We start from the raw sequence: 27,157 nt of genomic DNA on the forward strand, positions 1-27,157 counted from the left end.
TAGCCTGTGCACCCTCTTGGGCAATGCCCAGTGTGGTGAGATCTGAGGACAGCCTGTAGGACAAGATAGGCAGCAAGGCAGGAGAAACAAGTGTATGGTGGAAAAGGAGCAGCAGGGACTCCGTAGTCAAATTAATAGTAGGTTCAAATCCTGATTGCCACTCATCACTGAAACCCCTCTGAGCCCGTTTCTTTAGCTGTGAAATGGAAATACCTACCTTGCAGGATAGTGAGGAACAAAAATGAGAGCACTAGGCAGAAACTGAGTATCTAATAATCAGGGTCACTACTGTATTACCCAAGGGTCAGCACCAATCCTGTAAAGGACCCTCCCCCCACACCCAGTTGCCTTAGGTCAGATCTGTGCCAGCCCAGCACCAGCCAGGAGCAACGGAGGGCCACATGCCTCCCTGCTGCACATCGCCCACATCTCTGAAGGCTGCAGGGGCACAGCAGACCTCCTAAAGAGAACAAAAATAATCTGCTATCTTTCAAAGTTTGCTTGGGCTGAAGTTTATCCTGTCTGCCTTGTTTTCTTTGCTGCACTCCTCTTTCCCAAGAGATGGAGGGATGGAGATCACTGCAATCATATTTTCCAGCATTGGCTATATTTGAAAGAACTACACTTGAGAAGGTACCGTGTTTGCACACCCACGCTGCATCAGAGAACCCCAGGATGGGGTACTAAAAATAAACACCCTTATCCCAATACCCAAACAGGTGCACACATGCACACACATACATCCTCTCAGTCCATCAGTGCGCTGTAACTGTAACTGTAAACTGAGCTTTGGGGGTTAGAGCCACAGCTCAGAAGCTGACAGTAAACCTTTGGCAAAAAATAAAACAAAACAAACAAACAAAAAAACCCAGAGTTTTCCAACTCCTCTTTCCTTCCAGAGAGAAGTGGCATGGAGATGGGAGTAGAGGTGAGAAGACACAGGACTACAGGGCCACCATACTGCCCAATTCCAGCGGCACCAGTTCCACTGAATCATGTGACCGATGGCCCTCTGGGTTGTGCAGTACCCAGCTCCAAGCTGCAGCCCTAAGAGGGGTTCCCACAAGTAACAATGAACAGAAAAAGAAATTCCACTTCTGTGCTCCATCATCAGCTGCCCTGACTTTCAAGGGTGTTTGTGGAACATTACTGAGGGGTCTGGCAGAGGTGCTGGCTTTAAGAGGCAAGGTTATATTTTTGTCCTTGCCCTGAGGTGGATGACAGGTGGCAAGCTGGCTGCCTAGGTTTGACCCCATTTCATTTACTTGGCCAGGAAGCTCCGCAGGAGTGGAGGACGTGGCCTGGGCAGGGAGGGTCACAGGACCTGGAGGCTCTCACCACTCAGCCTCAGGTAGGTTGCAGTGAGACCTGACCAGCGTCCAATGGCTAAAACTGAGTTTAAAAGCTTTAGGCTAGGTCAGGCAGTACTTCCCTGGGGCTTACACTGTGTGTCCCACTGGACAAGGTTAAGCAGTGGAGAAACTCAGTAAGCCAAGAGGCAGGCCAGTGTGGACACGGACACAGATGTACGTGTGTGTGTGCACACATATCACACACACATCCACACAGAGGCTCATACCCCTAGAACCTAGAGAAGCCACTACTAAGAGAACTCCCCTGGTATTCAGCACAGGGAGCCGGAGCTGGTGCTGTTAAGAGAGAAGCTGTATGTGTCTGCAATTTGGAACTTAGGTATAATCCTTGGCTCTCATGTCCTGAGGGTTTTTTTTTTATGTATGGCTTGAGCTGAAAGGTCCAAGTTGGAACTCTGATAGGAAGGCTATCTAGGCTCTCAGAGTCAAGTCCCCCTCTCACTCTTCCCATGAAGAGTCCCAGTAACCATTCCCACCCAGCCTAGAGCCTGACTGTGAAAACTGGAAGGAGGCAGATTGACCTGGTGGTCAGGAGTGCTCTGGCCCCGCAGCCCAGACATAGTGGGCATCCGAGACCATCTCCTCTCTCTCAGGCTGAGGCACTGAGGCTGCAGGAGACAGGCCCAAGAGCCAGCAGTGGCATCCTGACTCAGAAGGAGAAAGCAAGGAACAGATACACACGCGCGTGTGCATGCACACACACGCACACACATCCCAAGGGTGACAGACTGACGCACATAGACGTGATGACAACCAGAAGCTGGGACTCCACACACTGAATGCAGGCCTTAGTGGGGGCAGAGAGGGAAGATGCTGGGGCACAGAGGCAAGGGCAAGAAGTCCCTCCAAATGGGAGTGGAGCGCCAACCACCCTGCCTTGCCCCAAACACCTGCCTCCAGGGCCATGGCAGGAGTCCAGTCCATTAAGTGCAGCGTGCAATACTAGCGCTTGGAGTCTCCTGTCCTCATCAATGAAGCGGTGTGGACGGGCTAGCAGTCACCTGGCAGGAGGCCTCGACTCCTGGCAGGCTAGTTGTATCGACCCTTGATCATTGTGTTCAACAAGGGCCCCACCTGTGAAGAGACATGAGGAGCCAGTCAGAACTGTCTGTCCCCTGGCCCTGGAGCCAGACGTGGTGTGTCTGGAAGCATTCTATGTCCACCAAGGGCAGGGACAAGGCTTTTGTTCAATCCTATAAACACACTAACCTACTCTCTTCCTGGAAAATATTCCAGGACATGACATTCTCATCTGGGTCCCTCTTGTATGTTACCTTCTCTCTCACAATACCCTATAAATAGCACCAAACTGACATAAGGTCAGAGGAGCCAATAATCCCCCCAAACCCAAGAGTGCCTGCATGTTTCTTAAATGAGCTTTAAGAAGGTTAAATGCCTCTGTATCCTGAAATGGTCACCCGCAATTGGGGCTGGTGCCACTTTCCAATCCCACAGGTCCTCTGGATGCTGAGGCTATCCATGGGAAGAAGGCAAGAGCATTACAAATACCTCCCTTGGGTCCCCAGTGGGCCACTGGCACACCTGTGTGGGAAGCAGGTCTCAACATTACCTAGAGCAGCCTTGGCACAGCTGGGAGAGCGTGAGGAGATGCTTTACCGCTCACTTCCCATTCCAGAAGAATCCCCCCAGGGGTCCCCAGCTGGCACACAAGCCCCATGGGGAACATTACCACTAGCATGGAACAGATTATAATTGATCCACCAGTCAAGCCCAACTCTCACCAGAAAACAAAGATTTTCTGAACACGCCCATAACCTCTATGGAGAGAAAGGACACTGGATACTGAAACAGAGCTATGGAGAATGTGACATCAATCCTGACTTTCCCTGGTCACTCTGCCCACTGGGCCACAGGAGTGCCACCTTGGGGTAGCCACATACCTCTTGTGGGTTCCCCAAGGCCTCTCCAAGCATCTTCTCAATGTTTCTCATTATGGCCACTTTCTGATGGGCTTTGAGAGGATATTCAATTCTCTTAGGGGTGGGGGCCCCCTGCAAAGGAAGCAGCAGCTCAGGAAAATGCCTTTAGCAGCAGGCTTCAGTGTAACCCACCGTTCTAGCACCTTTACCCCTTCTAAGAAACTCAGTTCAATCCCACCCCTCTTCATCTCTCCAAAGACCTGGGAATCACTTTCAGAGAAAGCCAACCTCCCCACCCTGCCCCCAAATTATTACACCTACCTCACCCCAATCCCATCTAGGGAGGAAAAAAAAAAACCCATATTCACCTTATACCAGAAGTTCACAGTGATGGTAATCCCCCCATTTAGTAATGACTCTATGTGATGCCACCTGCAAGAAAATAAACATGCTCCTGTTTGCCACCAATATTGCTTAGAGAGAGAGAGAAAACTAGGTAAAGTCCGGCTACAGCAAATGACAAGCACATTATCTTTACATTCATCCTGCCAAACACCCTGGGACCAGAGGCAGTGGGTGTTCAGCTCAGTCTCCAACTACAGAAGAGCCAAGAACAGTTTCTTCAGCCTCAAACCTCTGGGATCTCTTTGGACCTGAGGAATTGTCATCTTGTCCTACAGACTGTGTTGTCATTTCTCCCATGTTCAGTATGGTCACATCTGGATATGCTGTCCTTTCTGTAGATCACATAAAACCAATCCTGCCACAACTTGAAAGGGACACAAATACAGTTTTCCGGGGAATGGGAAAGAAAGCTCCCAAAAAGCCCCCAGTCCTAACCCCCTCCTCACCAGTACATTGGGATGTAAAGAACATCACCAGGGCCAACCACTGTTTCATAACCAACCACGTTCTGGAAATTGGGGAACCTCTCGTAGTCAGGATTGTCAAAGTCCACCTGAGAGGTTCAAGAGAAAGAAAAAAAAAAATCAGTCAATTGCCAAATCTTTATTAATATAAACTGCGATGTGCTAGTTTGGTAGTGATTCTTTAAAAAGATGGCTTTAAGAATAAAAGATGTGTTTAGAATTTACATCCGGCAGAAGATACCACACACATTAAACATATACACTCTCTCAGAGAGCGGTATAAGACAAGCCAGGCTTGAGGATTAAGTGTTAAAGAATACTGGGCCTCAGTACTCCTGAGGTCAGAAGCCAATCATCACAGCTCACAGGTCAGAAAACCTAGTCATGGCCTGCAGACATGAGAAATGAGGATGCACCCTTCAGCCAAATCTTCTGAAACTTTCTCCCACACACATATTCCTGTCAGCAAAAACTTCTACATGAAGTGGCTAGGCAGTTCTCTCAAGAAAGCAGAGGCCCTCCCTGGTTGGCCATAAAGTCAACCACATACTTCTTTTAGATCCAGGAAAGACAGTAAATGACATATGACAATTCTGTTCACCCTTCTCCTTATCAAAAAGTAGCAGCATCCATGACAACAGAAAGCAATTATTAAACCCAATGGAGACATACACATTCAAACAGAGTGACCAGAGTCCAACAGCATCAGTGATGGTCTGCCCTCCAGAATTACCTCGACAGAACTGTTTATCCTTATGCACATCTAAAGAGAACCACCACAAGGGCCTGGAATACGTGAGCTACACTGTGAAATTATCCTGAGTTTATCCACAAAGAAGGGGAAAGACATGCCAACCTTGGATCCCAAAGGAGTGCTACACCCTCCTCAGACCACACAAGCTCACCTGGCTCTGTCTGTCACATGGGTGATGAACAGGATATGGGTACAGGCACTCAAACTGATCCGGAGGGAATAAAATGCATCGCTTGTAGCCTTTTATCTGAGCAAAGAAGTTCTGCTGCTCATCATAGTGAGCAGGTGTCACATTTCCTGTAGGAGGAAAGACATTTTCTTATTCAGAGCGGTGGCTTGACTGCAGAGGCTAGAACACAAGGCCCAATGCTGGAGAGAAACCCAGCCTGCCCTCTCAGCTAAGGGTTTCTAATTAAAACTTAAAGCACAACTGGGGCGACTGCAATTACAACTCTCAGCAAATTGTTAAACTTTCAGTGGGCAATAAGTTGTTCAGAAACCATCGCTAGCTAAGGGTTCACCATCAATTGGAGTAAAGCAAACTTTCATAAATGATGCTTCTGCCCTTACTGGAAGCAGTAGCACATCGAGATGATATTCACAAGTCTGGCAAAGTAATACACCATGCATACTTGTATGCGTCTTGACTATGGCACGAATCAAAGGGCAAATAAAACAGGAGTAACAAACAACTGAAGTGACTGGTATCAACAATGCATGTGTAACCGTCTTTGATGGAGTTAATCAGTCACTTGAAGTTGTATGAATAAGTACTTGCTTTGAGTAGCTCTTCTGGAGCTCAAAGATTCTCAACCTTTGTTCTCACTTCAACACATCTGTGGGATGCAATACTTCTTAGAGCAACACGGAGGCTGTTAATTGTCGTGGGGGCATGAGGAGAGCATATCAGATTCCTGATGTATAATTTGAGTAAGGCGAATTATTTTAAATGCCAACTTGAATTGGTTCTGCACTAGTGTGTATTTGCTCCATCTACTCTTTGTAACTGGGACCTTATCTGTTGTTTATCCTTTGTACAATCCCTGAGAGCTGAGTGCCCTGTGCAGAGCACGGAGTTCAGAAAACATTCCCTGGCCTGCCTGAGTGTGCCAAGACAGCCGCTTTCGTAAATGCGGAGTCCATGTGCATCCTCAGAGGAGATCTGCTCTCTCATCTCTACCTGAGGGATCCGCTTCAGTGCACGCTACCAAAGGACAGGAAGGCAAAAGAAAAACTTAGAGCTAAGTAGGTCAGAACTAGCTCCTGGCAGGTTAATGAAGAGCTGGTTTCAAAGGGACAGGTTGGAGGTGCAATCCATAAGCTGCACTGCTAGAAATCTTTATGAATACTGGCAGCAAAGGATCCAAAACTGAAGAAAGAACAAAGGAGAGACTTCAGAACCCAGTGGTGAATGACAACAAATAACTACTCTGCTTCCTTGTTTAATCCAATTTATTCACCATTTACTAGGTACCTATTACAGGCCTTGGCCTGGGCTAGTGCCAGAAATAAAACCAAGAATAAGACAACGACCCTGGCCAGTAAGCAGCTCTACTTCTTTTGTACTGGAAGCCTCTTATTCCTTTGAACTGGAGTTCAAAGGCCTCTCCTCTCATTCTATTAGAAAAAGAATGAACATACTCACATATTTGCTTGTGTATACATAAAATCCTCTAGCAGTATACACAAGCAACTAACATGTGGTACCTCCAAGGAGAGTTAGCGGGAGGCTGGGAAATAGAGGAGTGGAAGAGAGATTTATCATTACACACCTATTTATACCTTTTGAATTTAACTCCATAAATATATTAACATTCAAAAGATAAGGTTCAATTTATACTGAAAAAGTAAGCTTTCCTCTTCGACTGGAATAAAAAATCTTCTGAATACAAGCAGATCCAATAGATAAGGACAGTTTTTCAGGAAGACCCCTCATATCTGAGTATACACGCTCATGCGGCAACTGAGGAAGGGAAAAGAGAACTAATTTTCTTTTCAAAGTGCGGGAAACTAGCCTAATCATTTTACATACATTATCTCTTTAATCTTCATAGTGATTTATAAGCTATTCCTTTCACAGAAGAGGAGACTGAGATTTTAAAAAGTGAGATGACTTGTTCAGAGTCATAAAGCAAACGAGTGAAGACAAGCTTGGAAATCAGGTTTGAATGACTCCAAGTTATGCTGCTTTCTGAAAGATTTCTTACCTTCCATGCCAATGAGCAGTAGGTTGGATGTCAGTTGTCCCCAGCCACGCTTTCCCTGTTGCTTATTAATCCAGTTCCAGTTAAAACCCAAGAAGTCCATGACGATCTTCCTGCCCACAGTGTCATTGAGCGTTTGCTGCAGATACAACCTATGTTTCCAGAGAATAAAATCCCATTAGTGCACATACACAGTCCCTTGGCATGGCCTCCCCACATCTGGAAATCCAAATCCACACCAGCACCTCCCACAGAGACCAGCTGCAGCCATGCAAGTGTCAACCAAGACAGATTCTCACAGAACTGAATTCTTGCCCGTCCTATGAGCTCTGTTCAACACCAAACTTGCTATTTTAAAGAAAAGATCCCCCCCCCTTTTTTTAAACATAAACTCTATACCAAATGTGAGGTCTGAAGATGTAGATCAAGATCTTGATCAAGATCTAGACCAAGATCAAGAGTTGCATGCTCTACCAACTGAGCCAGGCAGGTGCCCCTAAAAGAAATTATTCTTAACCTTTTCTGGGTCACAGCATAAATCAAAGAATCCAAGGAATGTTTCCATAAAAATGTACATACACATGGAACTTTCATACAATTTCAGATTCCTCAACACCTATTCAGAGTCTAAAATGATTATTCAGCCTTTCTCTAGAAACTCTCAGAGCCTCAGACATCCCCTTTGGTCCTCAATGGCCTTTATGATAGATTGTATTACTGTTCACCAAGATCTAGTTCCCTCCCTGTGGGAGAGTTAATTCTCCTATATCCCCTTGAAGCCAAACTTCCTTATTCAACTTGCTTTAACCAATGATATGTCCACAAATATGACTTATGTTGCTGCCAAACTGTAATTTGAAGAAGCAGTACTCACTGCTACCATATCTCTCTCCCTCTGCTAATCAACTGCAAGGTTTCAGATGGTAGCTCCTGGGTCCCAAAATAAGGAAGATGACATAAGAGTAGAGCCTCCATGTGACGTTCGATGGACATGGATGGACATGTAGCACGACTGTTGTTGTTGTTATAAACCTTCATTGTTTCAAGTCACTGCCTCTGGCCTGAAACCTAGTTTATCTTAACTAATTCAGCCACCTTCCACAGCTGAAAGACTCATCAGGCTTTCTGTAGACCCAATCACGGAGGAACATCAGAAATTACCTAAGGGATGTGAAAACCCAGACACGTGCTCAAGTCCCATAAGGGACATAATAAAAGGGCAAACATGAAGACAAAAAACAAAAGCAGTCCTGTTCTAGTCCCGAGAATGTTACCTCAAATGGCTCAAAAGTATCTCAGTGCCTAGAATCAGGATGTTTAAGGCAATATTAACTAGAAATCTTGGTAAGTTGTAAACACTAGCTACCTTTTGGGGGACAAAGAATCCTCAAGACTCAAATACAACCTTTCTTTAGAAATTATAAAATATATCATACAAAAATTTTGTCAAGTAACTTTAAAAGAGGCAGAACACTCACCAAACATGAATCCAAACAACTCCTATTACATCAGAACAGTAAATGGTCAAAAGAGCTCAAAGAGAAATTATAGAACTCCTTGAATCCTAACAATTCCAAAGTGGAATTGGTTGGTGGTAAGGTAAGCTGGTCAGGCAAAACTCGTGCATAGGAAAACATTTTCCTTGAATCACTCATAAAAACTACACTCATAACTTGTACTTAGTAAGGCAAACTGCTCTCCCTATAGGAGGTAAGAAACTTGAAGCGACTGAGGAACCAGGACTCAGGTGTCTCATCTCATGCTCCTTCCAGTACAAATGTTCATGCAATGGAATTACACTCCACCAGCACCATTTAAATTGACCCCTATCTCGCAACCCTGGGGATGTGTGGATGTGTGCACATACACATGTACATGCTATGTTCAATTTGAGGAAACTTAAGCAGAAGATGACTTATACTAGTCTTTGTAAGACATAAAGAACTGATCAATCACAGCTGTAACCCTGGAAACTCTTTTTGGTCAAAGTTCTAGCACTATGATAACGGCTAAGTGTCAGAAAGACATAAAAACACAAAAAAAGATATTTCAAATCCATTCATGCAGCCATAGGCTGCTAACAGAGTCAGGAAAAGAACTGAGGCAGGAGACTAAAAGAAGCCCAGGGCTGGGCACCAAGTGTGAGATGGAGATGGTCATTCACCATAAAGTACTCAGTGAAAGCAATTCCCCAGAAGCAATGTTACAGTGTGGAACTGAATGCTGTCTGGGACCTACCGAGGAGGCTGGCCTCGCATATAAAGATGAAAGCACAGAAAAAGAATCACTTCTGAGTGCGTCTTGTGTTTGCCATCTCTAGTATAATGTGCAACTCTGTTATCAACCGAATCTGATCTCCCTCATCTAGGGGACCCTGACACCCTTCAGCCAAGAATCACAACAATCTATAAAAATTTTTTAGCTTTCATTGTCCCCAGCCAGCCCAATATTTTAGGACACGGGGTACAAACTGGCAATCTCAGGCTAAATCCAATGACAGCTGGTTTTGTTTGGCACCCCACAGCTTTTTTAAAAATTTGAGTTAGCTGTCGAGGTTAAAAAAAATTTTAAATAAAAATCCCAATTTCTGGGGCTCTTGGGTGGCTCAGTGGATTAAAGTCTCTGCCTTCGGCTCAGGTCATGATCCCAGGGTTCTGGGATCGAGCCCCAAATCAGGCTCTCTGCTCTGCGGAGAGCATGCTTCCTCCTCTCTCTCTGTCTCCCCACCTACTTGTGATCCCTGTCTGTCAAATAAATAAATAAAATCTTAAAAAAAAACAAAATCCTAATTTCTGGCTTCTCTTGAAAATGAAAGTATCTGGCAACCCAGGGACCGCACTCCTAACTGGAAACAAGAATCAAGTAACGACTTCTCACTCCGAACATGGCACATGCTTTCAGCTTCATTGTCGTTTTCACCCAGACAACGTCTCTCATATTACTCACCTACTTAACCCTTCTAGGCAGCTGTGACTGTCACTTTGTGAAGACAACAAAGAATGACAGAGTGACAATTCAAGTCTAATCATTCTCTCATCTCTCAAACTAGGGAGCTCACCCAACTCCTCCATATGCTCAAACAATTACAAGACAGGAAAAAGGATGCCCTAGATTCAATGGGATGCCACAATCTGGGGACTTACCTCTCTTCCCCTCCTTGCTGCTGTATATCCTGCAGTTTCTCAACAAACTCGTGAAATTTCATTTCCTCCCTGTTGGACCTGGGCTTAAAGTTCTGGAAATTGGCCATCTTCTTCTCATCATAGTACAAGAACTTGTGGGTGCTGGCACTGTACACAGAGAAGTCTCCGTTGCCAATGTTCTCCTGCAGGTATTCGAGGTCCCATTTCAGAGCAGGATACACAAGATTTGTGTCTGTCAGCACCACAGGCTCCTAAATGAAAACAACAAGTGAAAAAAACAAATGAAGTCATCCCAAGAAGCCGGTGGATTCTTGTCCCATGACTCCAACCACTTCCCTACTTCTGAATACTTTCTCTTGTGAACAAGCACAAACTCCTTTAAGTTCCATTTCTCCTCGTCTCCCTCTCCACTCTCCCTTAGGCCCTAGTCCACAGCCCTGACAGTCCCCCACTTGTATCCTCATTCGCCTTTGACCTCTCCTCTCAACCTGGACCCTTCCCCCTCCCCTTCAGACCGGGCCCCGCCTCCTACCTCATTCTCGATAAGCTCCTCCGCCCGGGGGTCGCTCTGACTCAGACGGGGGATGGGCCGAGTCGGAAAGCTATAACTACGCAGCTGGGACTCATCCCAGGCGAGGCCCGGAGCTTCGGCCTCTTCTCGGGGTTCTCCAGAGCCGGAGGCCACAGCCTCCGCCGCCGTCGCCGCCGCCGCCATCTCCGTCGCTACAGCCGCCCCCACCGGAACCGGAAACTCCTCCTATTCCGGACAAAACACAACGGAAACCATAGAGATGCACGCGCGCGAGAGTGGTCCAGAGACACAAAGAACGCGGAACCGGGACGTGGGGGAGCGCCTCCTCATGGTGACCTACAGCTTTACACCCTAAGCTCGGCCTGTGAAGTCCTGGGGCGCAGAGGTTAGACCCACTGATCACCTGGTTAACCAATACACCAAGTATTATTGCTGCGTCAGTATGCTCAGGTCTACACAAGAAGCAGAGAAAGGAGGCCAGTTTAGCGGGGCATTAAACTGTACAGTCGTGGATGGGGAGAGAAGCAAACTCTTGACCTGCCTAAGAAATCAAAAGGAAAAGCAATTGTCAGACTGATGGATGTTGGGGAAAGGTTGCTCTGAAGGCCTAGACAAAAAATTTAATCCTTAGAATGGGAGAAAATATTTACAAAGTATATAGCTGATAAGTGACTTGTATCTAGATTATATAAAGAATTCTTACAACTAAACAACAGAAAACCAAACCAATTCAGATGAAAGACTTGAGTAGACAATTCTCCAAAGAAGATACCATGGTCAATAAGCACATTTGAAAAGAGGTTCAACATCTTTAGTCATCAAGGTAATGCAAATCAAAACCACAATGAGATACCACTCACAGTCACGAGAATGCAGAAAAACTGGAAAGCTCGTATGCTGCTGGTGGGAATGTAAAATGGTGCAGCTTCTTTGAAAAAGTTTTATAGTTCTGCAGAAAGTTAAACATAGAGTTATCCTATGATCCAGCAATTCTTCCTCTTCTTCCTTTTTTCTTTTCTTTCTCTATCTTTCCTTTCCTTTCTCTTTTTTTCTTCCTCCCTTCCTCCCTCTTTTTTCTTTCTCTCTTTGTTTCTTGATCCAGCTATTCTACTGTTAGCAATATACTGAAGAGAATTGAAAACATACATCCACACAAAAAGTTGTGTAAGAATGTTCACAGCAACATTATTTATGATAGCCCCAAACTAGAAATAACTAATGTCCATCAACTGATGAGTGTATGAACAGAAAGTTGTATGTCAATATAATAGAATATTATTTCGTCATACAAAGGAATGAAAACTGACACATGCTACAACACGGACAAACCTTAAAAATATTATGCTAAGATAAGTAAGTCGGACACAAAAGGTTACATATCGTATGAAACTGTTTATATGAAATGTCCAGAATGGGCAAATCCATACAGACAGTAGATTAGTGATTGCCAGGGTCTAGGGGTAAGGGAAATACACTAATAGGGACGGGGGTTCTTTCAGGGGTAGTGAAAACTATTTAGAATTAGTGGAGATAATTACACAACTTTGTAAATATGCTAAAAATCACCTTATTGTAAACTTTAAAGTGATGATTTTTATGGTATGTGAATTCTATCTTGATAATAGTAAGTAAATTAGGCCAACACTGTTTCTTAATCCAAATTAGATCAGGGCTTGCTATTGATCGAATGCAGATATTGTACAATTATTTTTAACATGAACTAGTGATGTTCATTTACAAGAGGGCAAGTTGTTGTGAGGTAGTCTTCCTCCAAATTTATTTATTTTTTTTAAAGATCTTGGAGATAACTTGGGGTTTTTTTGTTTGCTTGTTTTTTAAGATTTTACTTATTTATTTATTTATTTGTCAGAGAGAGAGAGAGAGCAAATGCAGGCAGAGGGGCAGGGAGAGGCAGAGAGAGAAGCCAACTTCCCACTGAGCAAGGAGCCCGATGTGGGGCTTGATCCCAGGATCCTGGGATCATGACAGGAGCTGAAGGCAGCAGCTTAACTCACTGAGCCACCCAGGCATCCCTTCCTCCAAATTTATATGCCAAGTAGTATACATAATTTTTATTGGTCTAATATATATTTGAGAATGTCTGTAATAATAGATTCTGCACCAAAACAGTCATCACCCTAAAAGTCGCTGGAAATATGTGTACATTTATATTGTGTAAATTATGCAAACGCTCTTTATGTAAAAATGAAAATAGATTCATATGTAAACCTGATAATATACCCCACTCTTCTTTAAGCTAGTTTTGTTAACTGTGGTCCAGCTTGAAATCTTTACAAGTCCTCGCCAATCTGAGGCTTTAGCCAGTCTGGGAAGAGCTGCTTTAGGTGCTAGGATTGATTTTACATTTGTTGAGTTGAGGTAACTGGGATATTCAAATATAAATATGGAGTAAAACTGAGAAGAGAATTTGGGGCGATTGGTGTGTTGCATCATTCCTCTACGTGAAGGAGATCAACCAATTTGCAAAACAAGAGCAAGAAAGACCAGGGGCTGAATTTGAAGAATGATCACGTTTGGGGATGAAAGGAGGAACTGCCAGTGAAAGAGAGGAAACAGACAAGCAGTCAAAGAAAGTAAGACAGGCTGGTTTGATTTGTACTGCACCTGCGGGAGGTAAGTTAGCTGTCCACCTGAGATGCTCCCGTTCTGTGTCCCCATTATCCTTGGAAGTATCTAAGTCAGCTGACGGAGAAAGGGATAAAACAATATGAAATGTCAAAGTAGTCACCTGTTTGATTTTCTCTCCTTTCCACTTTCCCTCTCTGCCTCTATCCAGCCTCTCCTGTTCCCTGCGGCTTCCCAAAGCGACTTAAGCCCCGCCCTTATGGGAGCCCAAAGACCTTCCTTCGCTCTCGGCTTCCCTCGTAGCGTTTGGCCCGGCTCAGCCGCCGTGCTTAGGCCTATGCGCATGTGCAGGGTCAACTGAGAGGAAGGTGAAGATGGCGACGGCCAGGGCGCGGGTCCTGGGAGTCCGATGGCTGCAAAGGGCTACCCGGACCGTGGTGCCCTTGGGTGCACGGACAGGTCCGTGAGAACGGGCGAGGCTTGAATGCAGGGATGCCTGAGGTTTGGTGTGTCGAGAGTTGGGCATTGGGTATTGCGGGTACTGCGGTGGCCATGTCCGGCGACGGGGCGGAGGTGGATGGTGTTAGTATACCCAGAAAAGGGGGTCAAGGATCTTACTGGTCCTTTGAAGCCCGGGCCGCCGCAGCCACCGCAGCTTGAAGCCTTCGGGGCGGCAGGAAGGACAGGGTCTTTCCTGACCCGCCCTTTTCTGCTCTCTAGCTTCGCACATTACGAAGGACATGCTCCCGGGACCCTATCCCAAAACCCCGGAAGAACGGGCCGCTGCCGCCAAGAAATATAATATGCGGGTAGAAGACTACGAACCATACCCTGATGATGGCATGGGGTGAGATGCAAAGTTTGCTTGCAGCTGGGTAGTGATGTGACATGGCCAGCTGGGTTGGGTGGCTCGACTCTGACTGTTTTCCCTGAACCTTCTCGTGACCCCTCAGAGTCAATGGTGTGAATGCCTTTCTCAGTGGAGGGAGGTGGGAGGTGATGGGTGAGCAGCTGCAGCCTAGAGGACTTCAATTTTCTCCTTGGCTCAGGCTGTTTCCTCAAATGAGGAAGCCGAGATTTTAATAGCTCCCTTGAGGACCCCTGAATAGCAGGAACTTTCCTTGGCTTCAACCAGAGTGCGAGGTTTCATTTAGATTGAGCATCTGCTGGGCTCAGGTGCTGTCATCCAGGCACGTGATCACGCTGGAGCTGGACTCCAGTCTTGAGAGCCTTATTTGTAGATAGGATACTCTGTGTTCGTGTATATATCTTTCTTTTAAAAAAAAAAATTTCTTTGCTGTTAGGGCTGTGGAGTTGAAGTAACTGTCAAGCAGATTAAACAGCCAACTTCCCTACTCCAGTTGATGTTACCCATCCCCCCCTTACATAACATCCTTGCAATTAATTATCTGAAGTGATTACGGTCACCCTCGTTTTCTTTCCTAGCATCACTCTTTCAGTAGTGGTTTTAGCAGCTCCTATTCTTCTTCTTGTTTTCCAATCATTTTCTGTGACACATGACTAGTTGTCATCATTTCCTATGTCTCTTTGTTGTGGACAATAGTAGCCTTGGTAGGAGTCTATAAAAGTTGAAACTGGATTTGTTGGGGGAAAACTCAGCTTATCAGGAAGTCCCATGAGATGTTTGAAACATGGAGATGTATGTTAACTCCGTGGTTGGGGGGCACATTTGCTATGAAGAGAATGCTTTCCTAATCTGAACCCCTTTTGTTTGTATACCAATTAGCTAGATGACCTTGGGTTCAAACTAAACTTCAGTTTCATTTTCTGTCTAATGAGGGAATCTAAGTGATTGATTGCTAAATTCCCTTCCGGCTCTAACATTATAACATTGCATGACTGTTGTTGAAAGAAGGTAAGAAGAGCATGTATGTTATAATGTATGTTACAGTGTTTGAGAGTTTGACATGACCTTTGACTTACAAGTTGGACTTCTGTGATTAGTTCTGTACTTAGTGACTATAAATTGAGATCTTAATTTGAAAGTGGGTTTCTCTGTCCTTAGGTGAGGCAGTTGTGTGACACTTGGTTGCTCATCTCTTAACATGAGGGTACTTTGAATTGCCTGAGTGATGCTGCTCAAAGCCCCTTCCAGAAGTTTTTCTGTCTCTCAGGTATGGCGACTACCCAAAGCTCCCTGACCGCTCACAGCAGGAGAGGGATCCATGGTATAACTGGGACCACTCAGACCTGAGGTTGAACTGGGGTGAACCGGTAAGAGATGCATATCTCATTTGACCTTTCTTCCTTCTCCCTAATATCTTCGTGAGGATTCTTTCTTTAGCTTAAATGGTATTTTGCCGTCTAAGCAACATTAAGGTTTTATGCCTAAGAAAGCAAGATCCGGTGATCCGAGGTCTGAGGGTCCATGTGTGGTTCACGGAATGAGACTTCTGTAAATAATCAGAGCTCTGTACTTTGAAAATTATGAACTGCCATGCAGTCTTTGGTCAGCAGAACCTCGGCTTAAGCCAGCGCCTAGACCTCTGTAGTAGAGTAGCTCACACTTGATTTGCAGAATATTGTCCTGGGGCAGTAGAGTACCTTTATTGAACCTTGTATCAGGCTCTGAACACCTTTTTGCAGGAAGAGCAGAATTTGACATTGAACTCTTTTTCTGCCTCAGATACACTGGGACCTTGACATGTATATCAGGAACCGTGTGGACACATCCCCCACGCCTGTTTCCTGGAATGTCATGTGTAAGCACCTCTTCGGCTTCGTGGCCTTCATGGTGTTCATGTTTTGGGTTGGGGAGACTTACTCCACCTACCAGCCTGTGGTGAGTATCTGAGAAGTGCTCTGGTAGGTACGTTTACTTAGTGCTGTTTCCTGAGGGAATGAAGTCTCTGGAGTAGGGATCCAGCCAATACCACGCTTGGCTTCCTGTTAAGGCCTGTAGAAGGCCTCACCCATTGACCTGGCACAGGCCTCAGAGCACTGCTCCATGCCTACTTCTTGGGTCAGTCTGAGTGAGAAGAAACAGTTTAGGACTAGATGAGAAATGAGAATGTGTAAGTCAACTAGTCTTCTACAGTTGCCATTTGGGGACTTTACTTACCAATTATATTTTGGCAAGTGATCTTTCAAGGTAGAGTCAAGGAATCTGGAGCTGAAACCTTATTCTTTGCTGGAGGTGTGAAGGACACTAGGTCCTACAAGGTATGGAAGCAGTTGGTTTACTCTGAGCACAGACAGTTTTATCCTGGAGAGCGTAAAGGACGTGGAAAATATATTGTCTAGGTTTAAGGAAGTTTGATTTGGATAACAAGAAGATATAGATAAATGACACAACGAACAACATTTGAATGGAGATACAAGAATGTGGTGGCAGTTTTATGTATGTAGTGAACCTGTGTATTAAGGGGTATGTGGTCCTGTTGAAAAGAAGGATCATGCTAGATACTAAAAATATGTATAGAATTTGGATGGTGGGCAGAAGCTGGAGGGAACATTTGGAGCAAGAGAAAATAGAATGAAGGAAGGAGAAGGAGAGTTAGTTAGCTGGAATGGAATAGAGACATACAATATTCCTAGATAACTAGTTATATTGGTTACCTGGAGAGCTGTAAAAATTCAGACTCCTGGTTCAGTAGCTCCATGGTGGGGTTCTAGCATCAGTATTTAACAAGTTCCCAGGTAATTTTCATGTTCTGGGAAATTAGGTGGGGAAATTGCCATGTTAAAAAAAAATATTGTGAGGTGAGTTGGTCATTTAGGTTGGGATGCTTTGACTGTGAAGTTAGGGATTTGGACTCAGAGTAAGACATTCATTCAAATATTTATGAAGACCAACTATATATCAGATACAGATTGTGCTGGGGGTTGGGGATCCAGTGATGACTGGGTCTGCCTCTAGGCAGAAGGGAACTATGTTGAATTTTTTTTTTTTTAATTTTTATTTATTTATTTGACAGACATAGATCACAAGCAGGCAGAGAGGCAGGCAGAGAGAGAGGGGGAAGCAGGCTCCCTGCTGAGCAGGGAGCCCGATGCGGGGCTCAATCCCAGGACCCTGGGATCGTGACCCGAGCTGAAGGCAGAGGCTTAACCCACTGAGCCACCCAGGCTGCCCCGGAACTATGTTGAATTTTTGAACAGAAATGACATGATGAAGGTTAGGATTTTAGGATGATTAATCTGGGAGTCATCTACAGGGTAGATGGTACTGGAAGGAACTGAAAGCAGGAAGACTGTTGTGTTTTCAGTTGGCTGCTCAGTGCTACCTCTGCAGAGATAATCAGTGTCCTGATGGTAGCTGGCATGTCGGTGTGCACTGACACGAGCCTTCCTACCAAGCCCCAGGGGCTCCAGGCTGGAGAGTGCACATAGGGCTGGTGTGAGCACTAACTTCACTTCAGGAGAGCAAGAAACACAGTGTGGCTCTTCCGTTTTTCAGTTCTGTAAGCACATCACCCTTTTCTCCTCCCCTTAAGCTGTGTTCTCTGACAGCTGTTTGTTGGTAAAGCCAGCAGCCCCTAAAGCACGTCCCAGCCGTGTCTCCTCTGTGCTTTCCCCCACCGCTGCTCCTGCACGCCTCATTTGCTGGGCCACTTTAGTGGTGGAACCATTAGAGGCTGAGTGACTTAAAGGAGATTGAGTCTGTCTAGACCCCAGGAGAGAGTGGGATGGATGGATGCATCGTCTCATTTAGAAAGCACTTACCCTCCCTCCCTCCTTTTCTCTCTCCTTTTCTCTCTCTCTCGCTCTCTCTCACACACACACACACTCTCACGCACGCGCACAGTGTAGGCACCATTTCTCTTACAATCTAGGCTTTCTCTCTGCCTTGGGCTGATTAGGGAAGAGGAGTGCAGTTCCTGCTGTTCCAGCCCAGCTGGGTCCGACCAAAGGCTACCTTGTACCCATTTGCCATGTGTGATTGTTAACTCAGAGTGGGGTGTAGCCAGGTATTGACTGGGATGTATGCTATCTTGCTGACCTGTGTTTTTTCCTTAGGGGCCAAAGCAGTATCCTTATAATAATCTGTACCTGGAACGAGGCGGCGATCCCGCCAAAGAGCCTGAGCCAGTGGTTCATTATGAGATCTGAGGTGGCTTCATCAACTTTGTGCCCCTGAACTGACTCCCTCATTTCTAGAGGTTTAACCTTAATGAAATCCCTAATAAAACTTAGTGCTTGGTATCTGTGTCTCATTTCTGCAGGAATAGCACTACCATGAGGACCTCATCCTTTTCCTTTTTTTTTTTTTTTTTTTTTTTGTCTGCAGTCCATTCCCAACCCCTACCCTCTCTGAGATTAGAAAGGTAGGAGGTGGGGGGAGTTAAGCACAAGAAAATGGTAATTTGATAATTTGTTAATTTTGCTGGGGCCATGAGGGTATTTGAGAGTTCAAGTTGTGCAGCAGGTGGTAAGGGAGCTCCTTTTCCCTTTTACAGGGTTGAAGAAGAAGGAAAATTGTTCCTCAGTTCCCAAGTTGGAACAAAAAGAATTTCCAATTAAAAAAAACACCTTTTTATAGTGGCTAGTTTTTTAAAAAATTATACTTCAACATGTGTCAAGTATACTCCAGGATAAATAGTTGTTTTTGGACTCAACCTGGGGCTGTGACAGTCTCTAATTTGTTTTGTGTTGTAAGAGTGTGGCTTCCATGAATCCACTTCTGAATCCTACATTTATGTATCCTGAATCCTACATTTATGAATTAGAGGACAGTTCAGTGAGTTATTCTGAACCTGTGCAGGGCTTTTGCTCCTGTTTTTGAGGACTTATCTTAATGCTAAGTAAACCAACTCATTTTCTTTTTGTCCTTTGTCCCTTTGGGAACTTTTTTTAAGATTTTTTAATTTATTTGACAGATCACAAGTAGGCAGAGAGGCAGGCAGAGAGAGAGAGGAGGAGGCAGGCTCCCTGCTGAACAGAAAGCCCTATGCTGGGCTCAATCCCAGGACTCTGGGATCATGACCCTGAACGGAAGGTAGAGGCTTTAACCCACTAAGCCATCCAGGGGCCCGCCCTTTGGGGACATTTTCTTAAAGTAACAGTCATGCTGCCTGAAAACCTGTCCCATAAAAAAAGCACACATTCAGTATGACCTATGGAAGCAGGACCATCCAAGTTTGTTTTTGTTCAGGCACTGAAAGGGACTTTTTTATGAGATCGGGGGTGGGTACTAATACCAAAATGCCTCTACTTCAGTGTCTCCACTTGCTTTTTATCTGTCTTCATTTTCTGTCCTCAGTCACATTTGATAATATATTTAACAAACAGACATCTGTGTACCTAATATATATAATACTGTGTGATTTTATATATACATATAAAATCAGACACTGATAGGTCCTGGGGATATAAAATTGGACAGGACAAAAAGCCTTTAAGTACTTACGTAGAAGCTGAAACTGGCAGTTAACAAAATAAAGTGAAAGAATTAAGAGATGTGTAAACAGAAGAGTGTATTTTTTTTTTTTTTTTTTTGTCAGAGACAGCACAGGCATGGGGAGTGGAAGGCAGAGGGAGAAGCAGGCTACCCGCTAAGCAAGGAGACCGATGTGGGACTCGATCCCAGGACCCTGGGATCATGACCTGAGCCAAAAGAAGACACTTAACCGACTAAGCCACCCAGGTGTCCCTAATTTTAATTTTTAAAAAAATTTTTTAAATTTATTTTTTGGGCGAGCAGAGGAAGAGGGAGAGAGAATCTTTTTTTTTTTTTTTTTGGATTATTTATTTATCAGAGATCACAAGTAGGCAGAGAGGTAGACTAGACATTGAGAGGAGGAAGCAGTCTCCCTGCGGAGAAGAGAGTGCACTGTGGGACTGGATCCCAGGACCCTCGGATCATGACCTAAGCCGAAGGCAGAAGCTTTAAGCCACTGAGCCACTCAGGTGCCCCAAGAATCTTAAGGAAGTTCTACACCCAGTGTGGAGCCAGACAAGGGGTTCGATCTCACATCCCGAGATCATGACCTGAGCCAAAATCAAGAGTTGAAGGCTTAACTGAGCCACCCAGGAATGCCTGTACTTTTCATTTTTTAAATCCTGTCCTGCTTGGAACTGCCTTATACTTTTGGTCCAGATTTCTTCCAGAGTGCTCCCATCAGTGACATTTCTGCCTCATTCCCTAATTTGAGGTATATTCTAAGATTCCATTTTCCACCCTGTTTACTTGCCCTCCCATCTCATCCACTGTTGTGCTAAGATGCTCCAGAAATGCTTGGTAAGTACTTAATACACAGGAAGAGTGTGAATGGTCTGTCTTGACTTCAAAACCCTTCAGTCCACCCAAAAAGGAAATCTAGGTTTGTGTCACAGTGATTTGGGGCTCAGTCATAAAATAACAACCAATTCACCATCTTTGGAGGTGTAGTCAGCAAAAACATGGTGGAACTTCCACATTAAACCAAAGTTTTGAATCACAGATAACAGGTCTAAGTTCTTTAGCTGCTGGCAGAACTTTTTTTTTTTTTTTGAGATTTTATTTATTTATTTGACAGAGATCACAAGCAGGCAGAGAGAGAGGAAGAGAAGCAGGTTCCCTGCTGAGCAGAGAGCCCGATGCGGGGCTCTGTCCCAGGACCCTGAGATCATGATCTGAGCTGAAGGCAGAGGCTTTAACCCACTGAGCCACCCAGGTGCCCCGGCAGAACATTTTTTTTTTTTTTTGAAGATGTTATTTATTTATTTGACAGAGATCACAAGTAGGCAGAGAGAGAGGAGGAAGCACGCTCCCCACTGAACAGAGAGCCCGATGTGGGGCTCGATCCCAGGACCCTGGGATCATGACCTGAGCCAAAGGCAGAGGCTTTAAACCCACTGAGCCACCCAGGCGCACCGCCCCCCCCACCCCCGGCAGAACATTTTTATTTGAAAATGCTGTAATTCCCTCAGTCAACATACAAAAATCCATCTGAGGAGCGCCTGGGTGGCTCAGGTCATGATCTCAGGGTCCGGGAATCGAGTCCCGCGTCGGGCTCTCTGCTCAGCGGGGAGCCTGCTTCCTCCTCTCTCTCTCTCTGCCTGCCTCTCTGCCTACTTGTGATCTCTCTCTGTCAAATAAATAAATAAAATCTTAAAAAAAAAATCCATCTGATATTTTTTTCACCTCCCTCTTCAATTGTTAACCTTCATCAGTCACAAGAGTCTGTCCAGTTTTCCTTTATAGTCACTGCCGCTATATTAATCCAGGCTGTCATCACCTGATACCTGGACTGTTAGTCACCTAATTGGAGTCCTTGCCTCCAGCTCTGGTTTCTCTCAAGGGAATCCATATTACTTGTCTCAAAATAACAATCCTCATCTTACTGCATCCCTACTCATAATTCTCTGTAACTACCGATTACCCCCAGAGTTGAACTCGTATTCCCAACCTGTATCCGGCCTCTTTAGTTCATGGTAACGGAAATGCCAAGGGGCCCACTAGCTCGTTGGGCCGTTCCTTCTCTATGAGATATCACCTACGTTGCTGCTGCAACGTATGACCACCTGTCTCATGTTCCTGAAGCCCTCCAGGAAGCCCCTGGTCTACAATGCCAACCCCCCTGCATGCCTGTACCTTTTCATTAGTCAAAAAACAATTCACAAAGCCAACAGCTATTGGCTACCAGTTGGTGCTGGGCTATAGTGCGTTGCTGTTATTTATGGCCTCGATTGCTATTTACCTTTTCAATTAGGATTCCACTGAGAGCTTCTGGAACTAGTACCAGGTCTTCTCCACTTCAACAAATAATGAATTAGTATTTTCCCTTTTCGCGGGGTAGGGGGGCTGTTCCCGGAACCTGGCTCAAATCGAGTAGGTCAGAATTGGTCGTCGCAGGATCTGACCCACCGCCGCAGAACTGCGCAACCACAGGACAGGTGAGGGAGCCCGGAGCAAAAGCGAGAATCCTATGACCTCCTCCGCGGGTCAGCCAGCTCCTCGACCCCGCGTTCTGCGCGCGCCAAGCCCTGACAGGACTACTTTTGGCCTTCGGCAGCCGCCGTCCGCAGCGCCCACTTGAGCCCATAGGCCCTCGGAGGAGACCGGCTCTGGCTGCGCCGCGCTACCCTGACCGGGGCTCCCCGTGCAGGTGGGTCTTGCCCACCTCTTTGGGGGTGGGGGCGCCCGGGAGTGCCTCCCCTCCTTCGGGAGAGAGTCGCGGGGGAGCTTGCCCTCAGCGGAGACCCCGGCCCGCGCCTCTCAGGGCCCCACCGCGCCCGCCCTCGGGCTGGACCCGGCTCGGCTCCCTCGCGGCGGTGCTGCGGCCGGACGAGGGTCTCCCTTGAGCGCCGCCCTCGCGCCTTCCCGTGCGTCCCGGGCGTGGGCCTGGCCGGGTCGCTGCCGCCCGCCCTCCATCACTGCAGGAGTCCGTTCGGCTCTTGGTTGAAAGTAGTTTAAAAGCCCATCTTCCCAGTTTCCAGATCGTCGGGGATTTAACACCTCATGTGCGGTTGAGTTTAGTTTGAACCAGTATAATGGTTAAAAGCACTGGGCTGTGGGGGCTGTTGTGGGTTCACGTCTCGGCCCGGCCAGTTTTCTTCCCCGTAAAAATGGGGATCATATAGTACTTGCCACGGAGAGCCATTGGGAGACTTGAGATTTGCACGTTAAATGAGTAGTGCTAAACACAGCTTCTACTTTTGTTAAGGGCTTTCCCCGGAAACGTGAAAATGGCTTTGACCAGCAGGTGGCGGTGGTGACTATATGATGTGTTGTGCCGCAAGTCCGTACGTGATTGCGTTGCCTCAAGTGTTTAGAGGCCCACTGAGAATCTTGACTGAATTGGCAGCCTCAGACTTTCTTCAGGCTGGAAAGTACATTACAGATTGAGTAGTACTACCTACTATTTTTCTAGGTTGAGACTAACCTGATGGTGGCTTCCTTAAGCAGGTCACAGCAGGTCCCAAGTCTCCTCCCTCAAGTTCAGTGTTACATTACAAACAAAACACTTTCCTGCCACTTTGCCAGCCTGTTGGGATCGCACGTTGAATATGCGTTAGAATTGGATTGGAAACCACAGAATTAAAATGGATGTCTACCTTCATTCGACAGATAAGGTTAGCAAGGGGAAACAGATTGAGTCTGATTTTCATTGGATGGCTCACCTCTTGGAGGGGGTGAGAAGATGAGCCCAGAAAGGTGTGATAAGGAACCAGTATGCAGAGAATGAAAGGAAGAATGTTCAAAGTATGGAAAACAATTTACAAAAGTTCTGAGGGGGGCGCCCGGGTGGCTCAGTGGGTTACAGCGTCTCCCTTCAGCTCAGGTCATGATCCCAGGGTACTGGGATTGAGCCGCACATCAGGCTCTCTGCTCAGCAGGGAGCCTGCTTCCTCCTCTCTCTGTGCCTGCCTCTCTGCCTACTTGTGATCTCTGTCTGGCAAATAAATAAATAATATCTTAAAAAAAAAAAAAAAGGCTTTGAGTAAGTATAAAGCCAGGAAAGGAAAAAAGGCTAATGTGGGGGCGCCTGGGTGGCTCAGTGGGTTAAGCCGCTGCCTTCGGCTCAGGTCATGATCTCAGGGTCCTGGGATCGAGTCCCGGGATCGAGTCCCATATCGGGCTCTCTGCTCAGCAGGGGAGCCTGCTTCCTCTTCTCCTCTCTCTGCCTGCCTCTCTGCCTACTTGTGATCTCTCTCTCTGTCAAATAAATAAAATAAATAAATAATCTTAAAAAAAAAAAGGCTAATGTGGCTGCAGCACAATGAATAAGAGGGGAAAGTAGCAAGAGATGAGGTTAAAGGGGTAGGCTGGAGCCTTTGAGCAGGGTCATAAAGGGGTTTGAATGCAATTTTATTCTGAGTGCAGTAGAAGTCATTGAAAGATTTTAAGCATGGAGGGGCACCTGGGTGGCTCAGTGGGTTAAAGCCTCTGCTTTCAGCTCAGGTCATGATCCCAGGGTCCTGGGATCAAGCCCCGCATTGGGCTCTCTGCTCAGCAGGGAGCCTGCTTTCCTTCCTGCCTCTCTGCCTACTAGTGATCTCTGTCTGTCAAATAAATTTAAAAATATATATATTTTAAGCATGGAATGCCAATCCTCTTTGATTTTAAAGATTTTATTTTATTTGACAGAGACAGTAAGAGAGGGAACACAAGCAGCATGAGAGGGAAAGGGAACAACAGACTCCCCGTGGAGCAGGGAACCTGATGTGGGGCTCAGTCCCAGGACTCTGGGATCACTGCCGGAGTGGAAGGCAAATGCTTAATGACTGAGGCACCCAGGGCTCCCCCCTTTTTTATTTTAAAAGTTCACTTCCACTGCTGTGTAGAGAATTAATTGGGTGATGGTAGAGTGAAGATGGCTGGTTGGAGGATTATTGCAGTAACCCAGGTGAGAGATGATAGTATATTCAAAGAGTGTGGTGGTGATGGAGATGGAGAGAAGTAAACAGATTAAGATATAATTTTGGAAGTGAAATCAGAAAGACTTAATGATGAATTAGAAGGGAATAAGGGGGTAAGGAGGAATTGGGGATTTTCAGGTTTTCTGGTTGCGCAATTGGGTGGAGAGTGGTACCAGTTACTGAGATGAAGAAAACTGGAGGAAGAACAGATTTGGCGAGAGGAGATGGTGGAATAGAGAAATCTGTTTTAGACAGACTAATTTAGGTATCATTGCTATATCCAAATGGAAATGTTTGATTAACAACTTATATATAAGAACTTGGAGCTCAGAAGAGAAATTTGTGTTGGTGGTACAAATTTGGGGGTCATCAGCATATGGATGGTATATAAAGCCAAGGGAGTAGATGAGGTCACTGAGATATTATCTGATCTGATAATTATCATCACCATTGGGCTTGTGGCAGCCACTATGTTTGGATATCTTTTGGGGGTATATATGCATTAGATTTCCGTAATTGGGTAAGTGAACTGTCCTTGCAGAGCTACAGATCATTATGTGTGTGTTACCCCTTATTTTCCCGAAATCCCCATTCCATGGTGGGGAGAGAGAAACAAGATTTCATGTCTGCAGGTACTCCTTGAATCTGACCCTTAAGTTTGCAGGTTTCTATTTTCAGTGGACTGAGGGCCATGCCAGTTTTCTGCCCCACACAGGACTGACCATGAAGCTAAAGGAACTTGAACGGCCAGCTGTCCAAGCGTGGAGCCCAGCCAGCCAGTACCCTGTATATCTGGCCACAGGTATGATTATATTGTGGACTACGATCTGCTGAAAGTATAAGTCAAGGGGAGACTTAATATCCAGAATTCCTTACTGAGCTTCAGAGAAAGCTTTAGAGTCATGGAACGGTGGGGTTTGCTCGAAGCATAAGCAAAGGGACATTAAGTGTTTGGAGTACCTCAGGGCAGCCTTGAACTATGGCTCAAGCCTGAGCACCTCCTGTTTTCTTCCTTTCCTTGGAATTACCATTTGGAAAAGGGTATTCACAGTCCTCTCCTGTTCTTCTGCCTCTCCACTCCCCAACCATTTATACCCCAAACCCATGCATGTACTTTTGCTTATATGCTGCCTTTTCCTAACTTTTCTTGTGCCTAGGAACATCTGCCCAGCAGCTAGATGCCTCCTTTAGCACAAATGGCACATTGGAAATCTTTGAGGTTGATTTCAGGGACCCCTCTTTGGACTTGAAACACAAGGGAGTCCTTTCTGCCTCAAGCAGGTACTATATCTTAATTGTTGATGGGTGTGTGGGACAGATCCTGATATAGACCCTGTTGAGGAATCTTGGTAGTAATGTGTACTTCTCAGAGCTCATGAGGAGATACGTGAGGGGAGAAGTTAACCCTGGGTTTATTTTGCAAGAGGATTTTTTAAAACACCCACTTGCACCTTTTTGGTCAGCAGCAGCGGCAGTGTTGGGCAGAATCAGGTGATAGAGGGCACCTGGCTTAGATGGTTGAGTGTCTGCCTTCCGCTCAGGTCATGATCCCAGGGTCCTGGGATCGAATCCTGCATTGGGCTTCCTGCTCGGCGGGGAGCCTGCTTCTCCCTCTTCCTCTACTGCTCCCCCTGCTTATGCTCTTTCTCTCTCTCTCTCTCTCTCTCTCTCTCTCTCTCAAATAAATGAATTAAATCTTAAAAAAAAATAAATAATCAGGTGATAGAGACACCTCACACAGAGCTGAACCCGTAAGTACCTGATCTCTCTCTGACCCAGAGATGTTGGCTCCTTCCTCCCTCAGCTCTTGCGAAGATAACCTTACACAATATCTCCTTTTCTGCCAGTGGAAGGAGAATGAGTGAGCCTCTCCTCATCGTGGTTAGGCACTGATTGGGTACTCGTGGATTTCATGGCCTCTGGTGGGCTTTCAGGGCTGAGTACTAGCATTCACAGAGGGTATGTATACAGACCAGACACTAGCTCTGTATATTTATTCATCCCTCAAAATGGGCCTAAGCCATAAATACCATTATTCCCATTTTACATAGGAGGACACTGAAACCCTGAGAAGCCAGGATTTACCTCTAGGCCTAACTCTAAAATCTACCTTCTTTCTATTATTCTATTATTCAACCTTTATAGGTTTTGTAAAGATGTGGCTTACAGCAGTGGTCTCCAGATTTTCATACCACCAGGAAGAATGTGAATATTCACTATACTTGATACACACACACACACACACACACACTTATATACTTATATGGGGAATATAAGTAATATATTACTCTACTATTAAGAATGCAGTTTCTATAATTTTATACATTAAAAAGTAAGTCTTTTTCCCACAGCTCAGAAAATTACCTTGCTCATCCCACTTTAGAGATCACTGATCAAAATGCAACTTTGCATTCTCTTGTGCGTTTTTTGGTTCATCTGAGAGATTAATTAAGTTATTTAAACAGAAGTACCCTTTTTTTTTCCTTTCATGGTTTAACCTAATAAAGGTTAG

The 27,157-nt window shown here is 45.5% G+C and overlaps 3 protein-coding genes across 15 annotated transcripts in view; 2 read left to right on the top strand and 1 right to left on the bottom strand.

Annotated features, from left to right (window-relative positions):
• Positions 1 to 588: 588 nt before the first annotated feature.
• On the bottom strand, positions 589 to 13,449 carry HIF1AN (hypoxia inducible factor 1 subunit alpha inhibitor). The gene is made up of 9 exons (XM_045068437.1): positions 13,381 to 13,449; positions 10,756 to 10,980; positions 10,224 to 10,474; positions 7,084 to 7,232; positions 5,028 to 5,173; positions 4,105 to 4,211; positions 3,622 to 3,685; positions 3,275 to 3,385; positions 589 to 2,447 (listed from the first exon to the last, which is right to left on the bottom strand). Exons 1-9 carry the CDS (start codon positions 13,432 to 13,434, stop codon positions 2,403 to 2,405), a joined length of 1,152 nt encoding a protein of 383 aa, XP_044924372.1. The 5' UTR covers positions 13,435 to 13,449; the 3' UTR covers positions 589 to 2,402.
• Positions 13,450 to 13,639: 190 nt separating this feature from the next.
• On the top strand, positions 13,640 to 18,507 carry NDUFB8 (NADH:ubiquinone oxidoreductase subunit B8). Its single transcript, XM_004749479.3, has 5 exons — positions 13,640 to 13,800; positions 14,062 to 14,188; positions 15,477 to 15,576; positions 15,989 to 16,144; positions 18,322 to 18,507. Exons 1-5 carry the CDS (start codon positions 13,716 to 13,718, stop codon positions 18,412 to 18,414), a joined length of 561 nt encoding a protein of 186 aa, XP_004749536.1. The 5' UTR covers positions 13,640 to 13,715; the 3' UTR covers positions 18,415 to 18,507.
• A 2,889-nt stretch (positions 18,508 to 21,396) lies between these two features.
• SEC31B (SEC31 homolog B, COPII coat complex component) overlaps positions 21,397 to 27,157 on the top strand; it is a 32,005-nt gene continuing 26,244 nt past the window's right edge. For 3 of the 13 annotated variants that reach the window (XM_004749486.3, XM_004749489.3, XM_004749487.3), the window contains exons 1-2: positions 24,491 to 25,447; positions 25,803 to 25,926. In XM_004749486.3, coding sequence (XP_004749543.2) covers positions 25,201 to 25,447; positions 25,803 to 25,926 — 371 coding nt within the window. In that variant the 5' untranslated portion in view covers positions 24,491 to 25,200. Of the gene's footprint in view, positions 22,180 to 22,219; positions 22,392 to 23,191; positions 23,359 to 24,489; positions 25,448 to 25,802; positions 25,927 to 27,157 lie in introns of those variants that run through there. The other 10 variants (XM_013054638.2, XM_013054645.2, XM_013054636.2 and 7 more) reach the window with 9 other exon arrangements.

The sequence above is a fragment of the Mustela putorius genome, unplaced genomic scaffold (assembly GCF_011764305.1).
Source record: "Mustela putorius furo isolate JIRA1106 unplaced genomic scaffold, ASM1176430v1.1 tig00003909_pilon_pilon_pilon, whole genome shotgun sequence".
Lineage (NCBI taxonomy): Eukaryota > Metazoa > Chordata > Mammalia > Carnivora > Mustelidae > Mustela > Mustela putorius.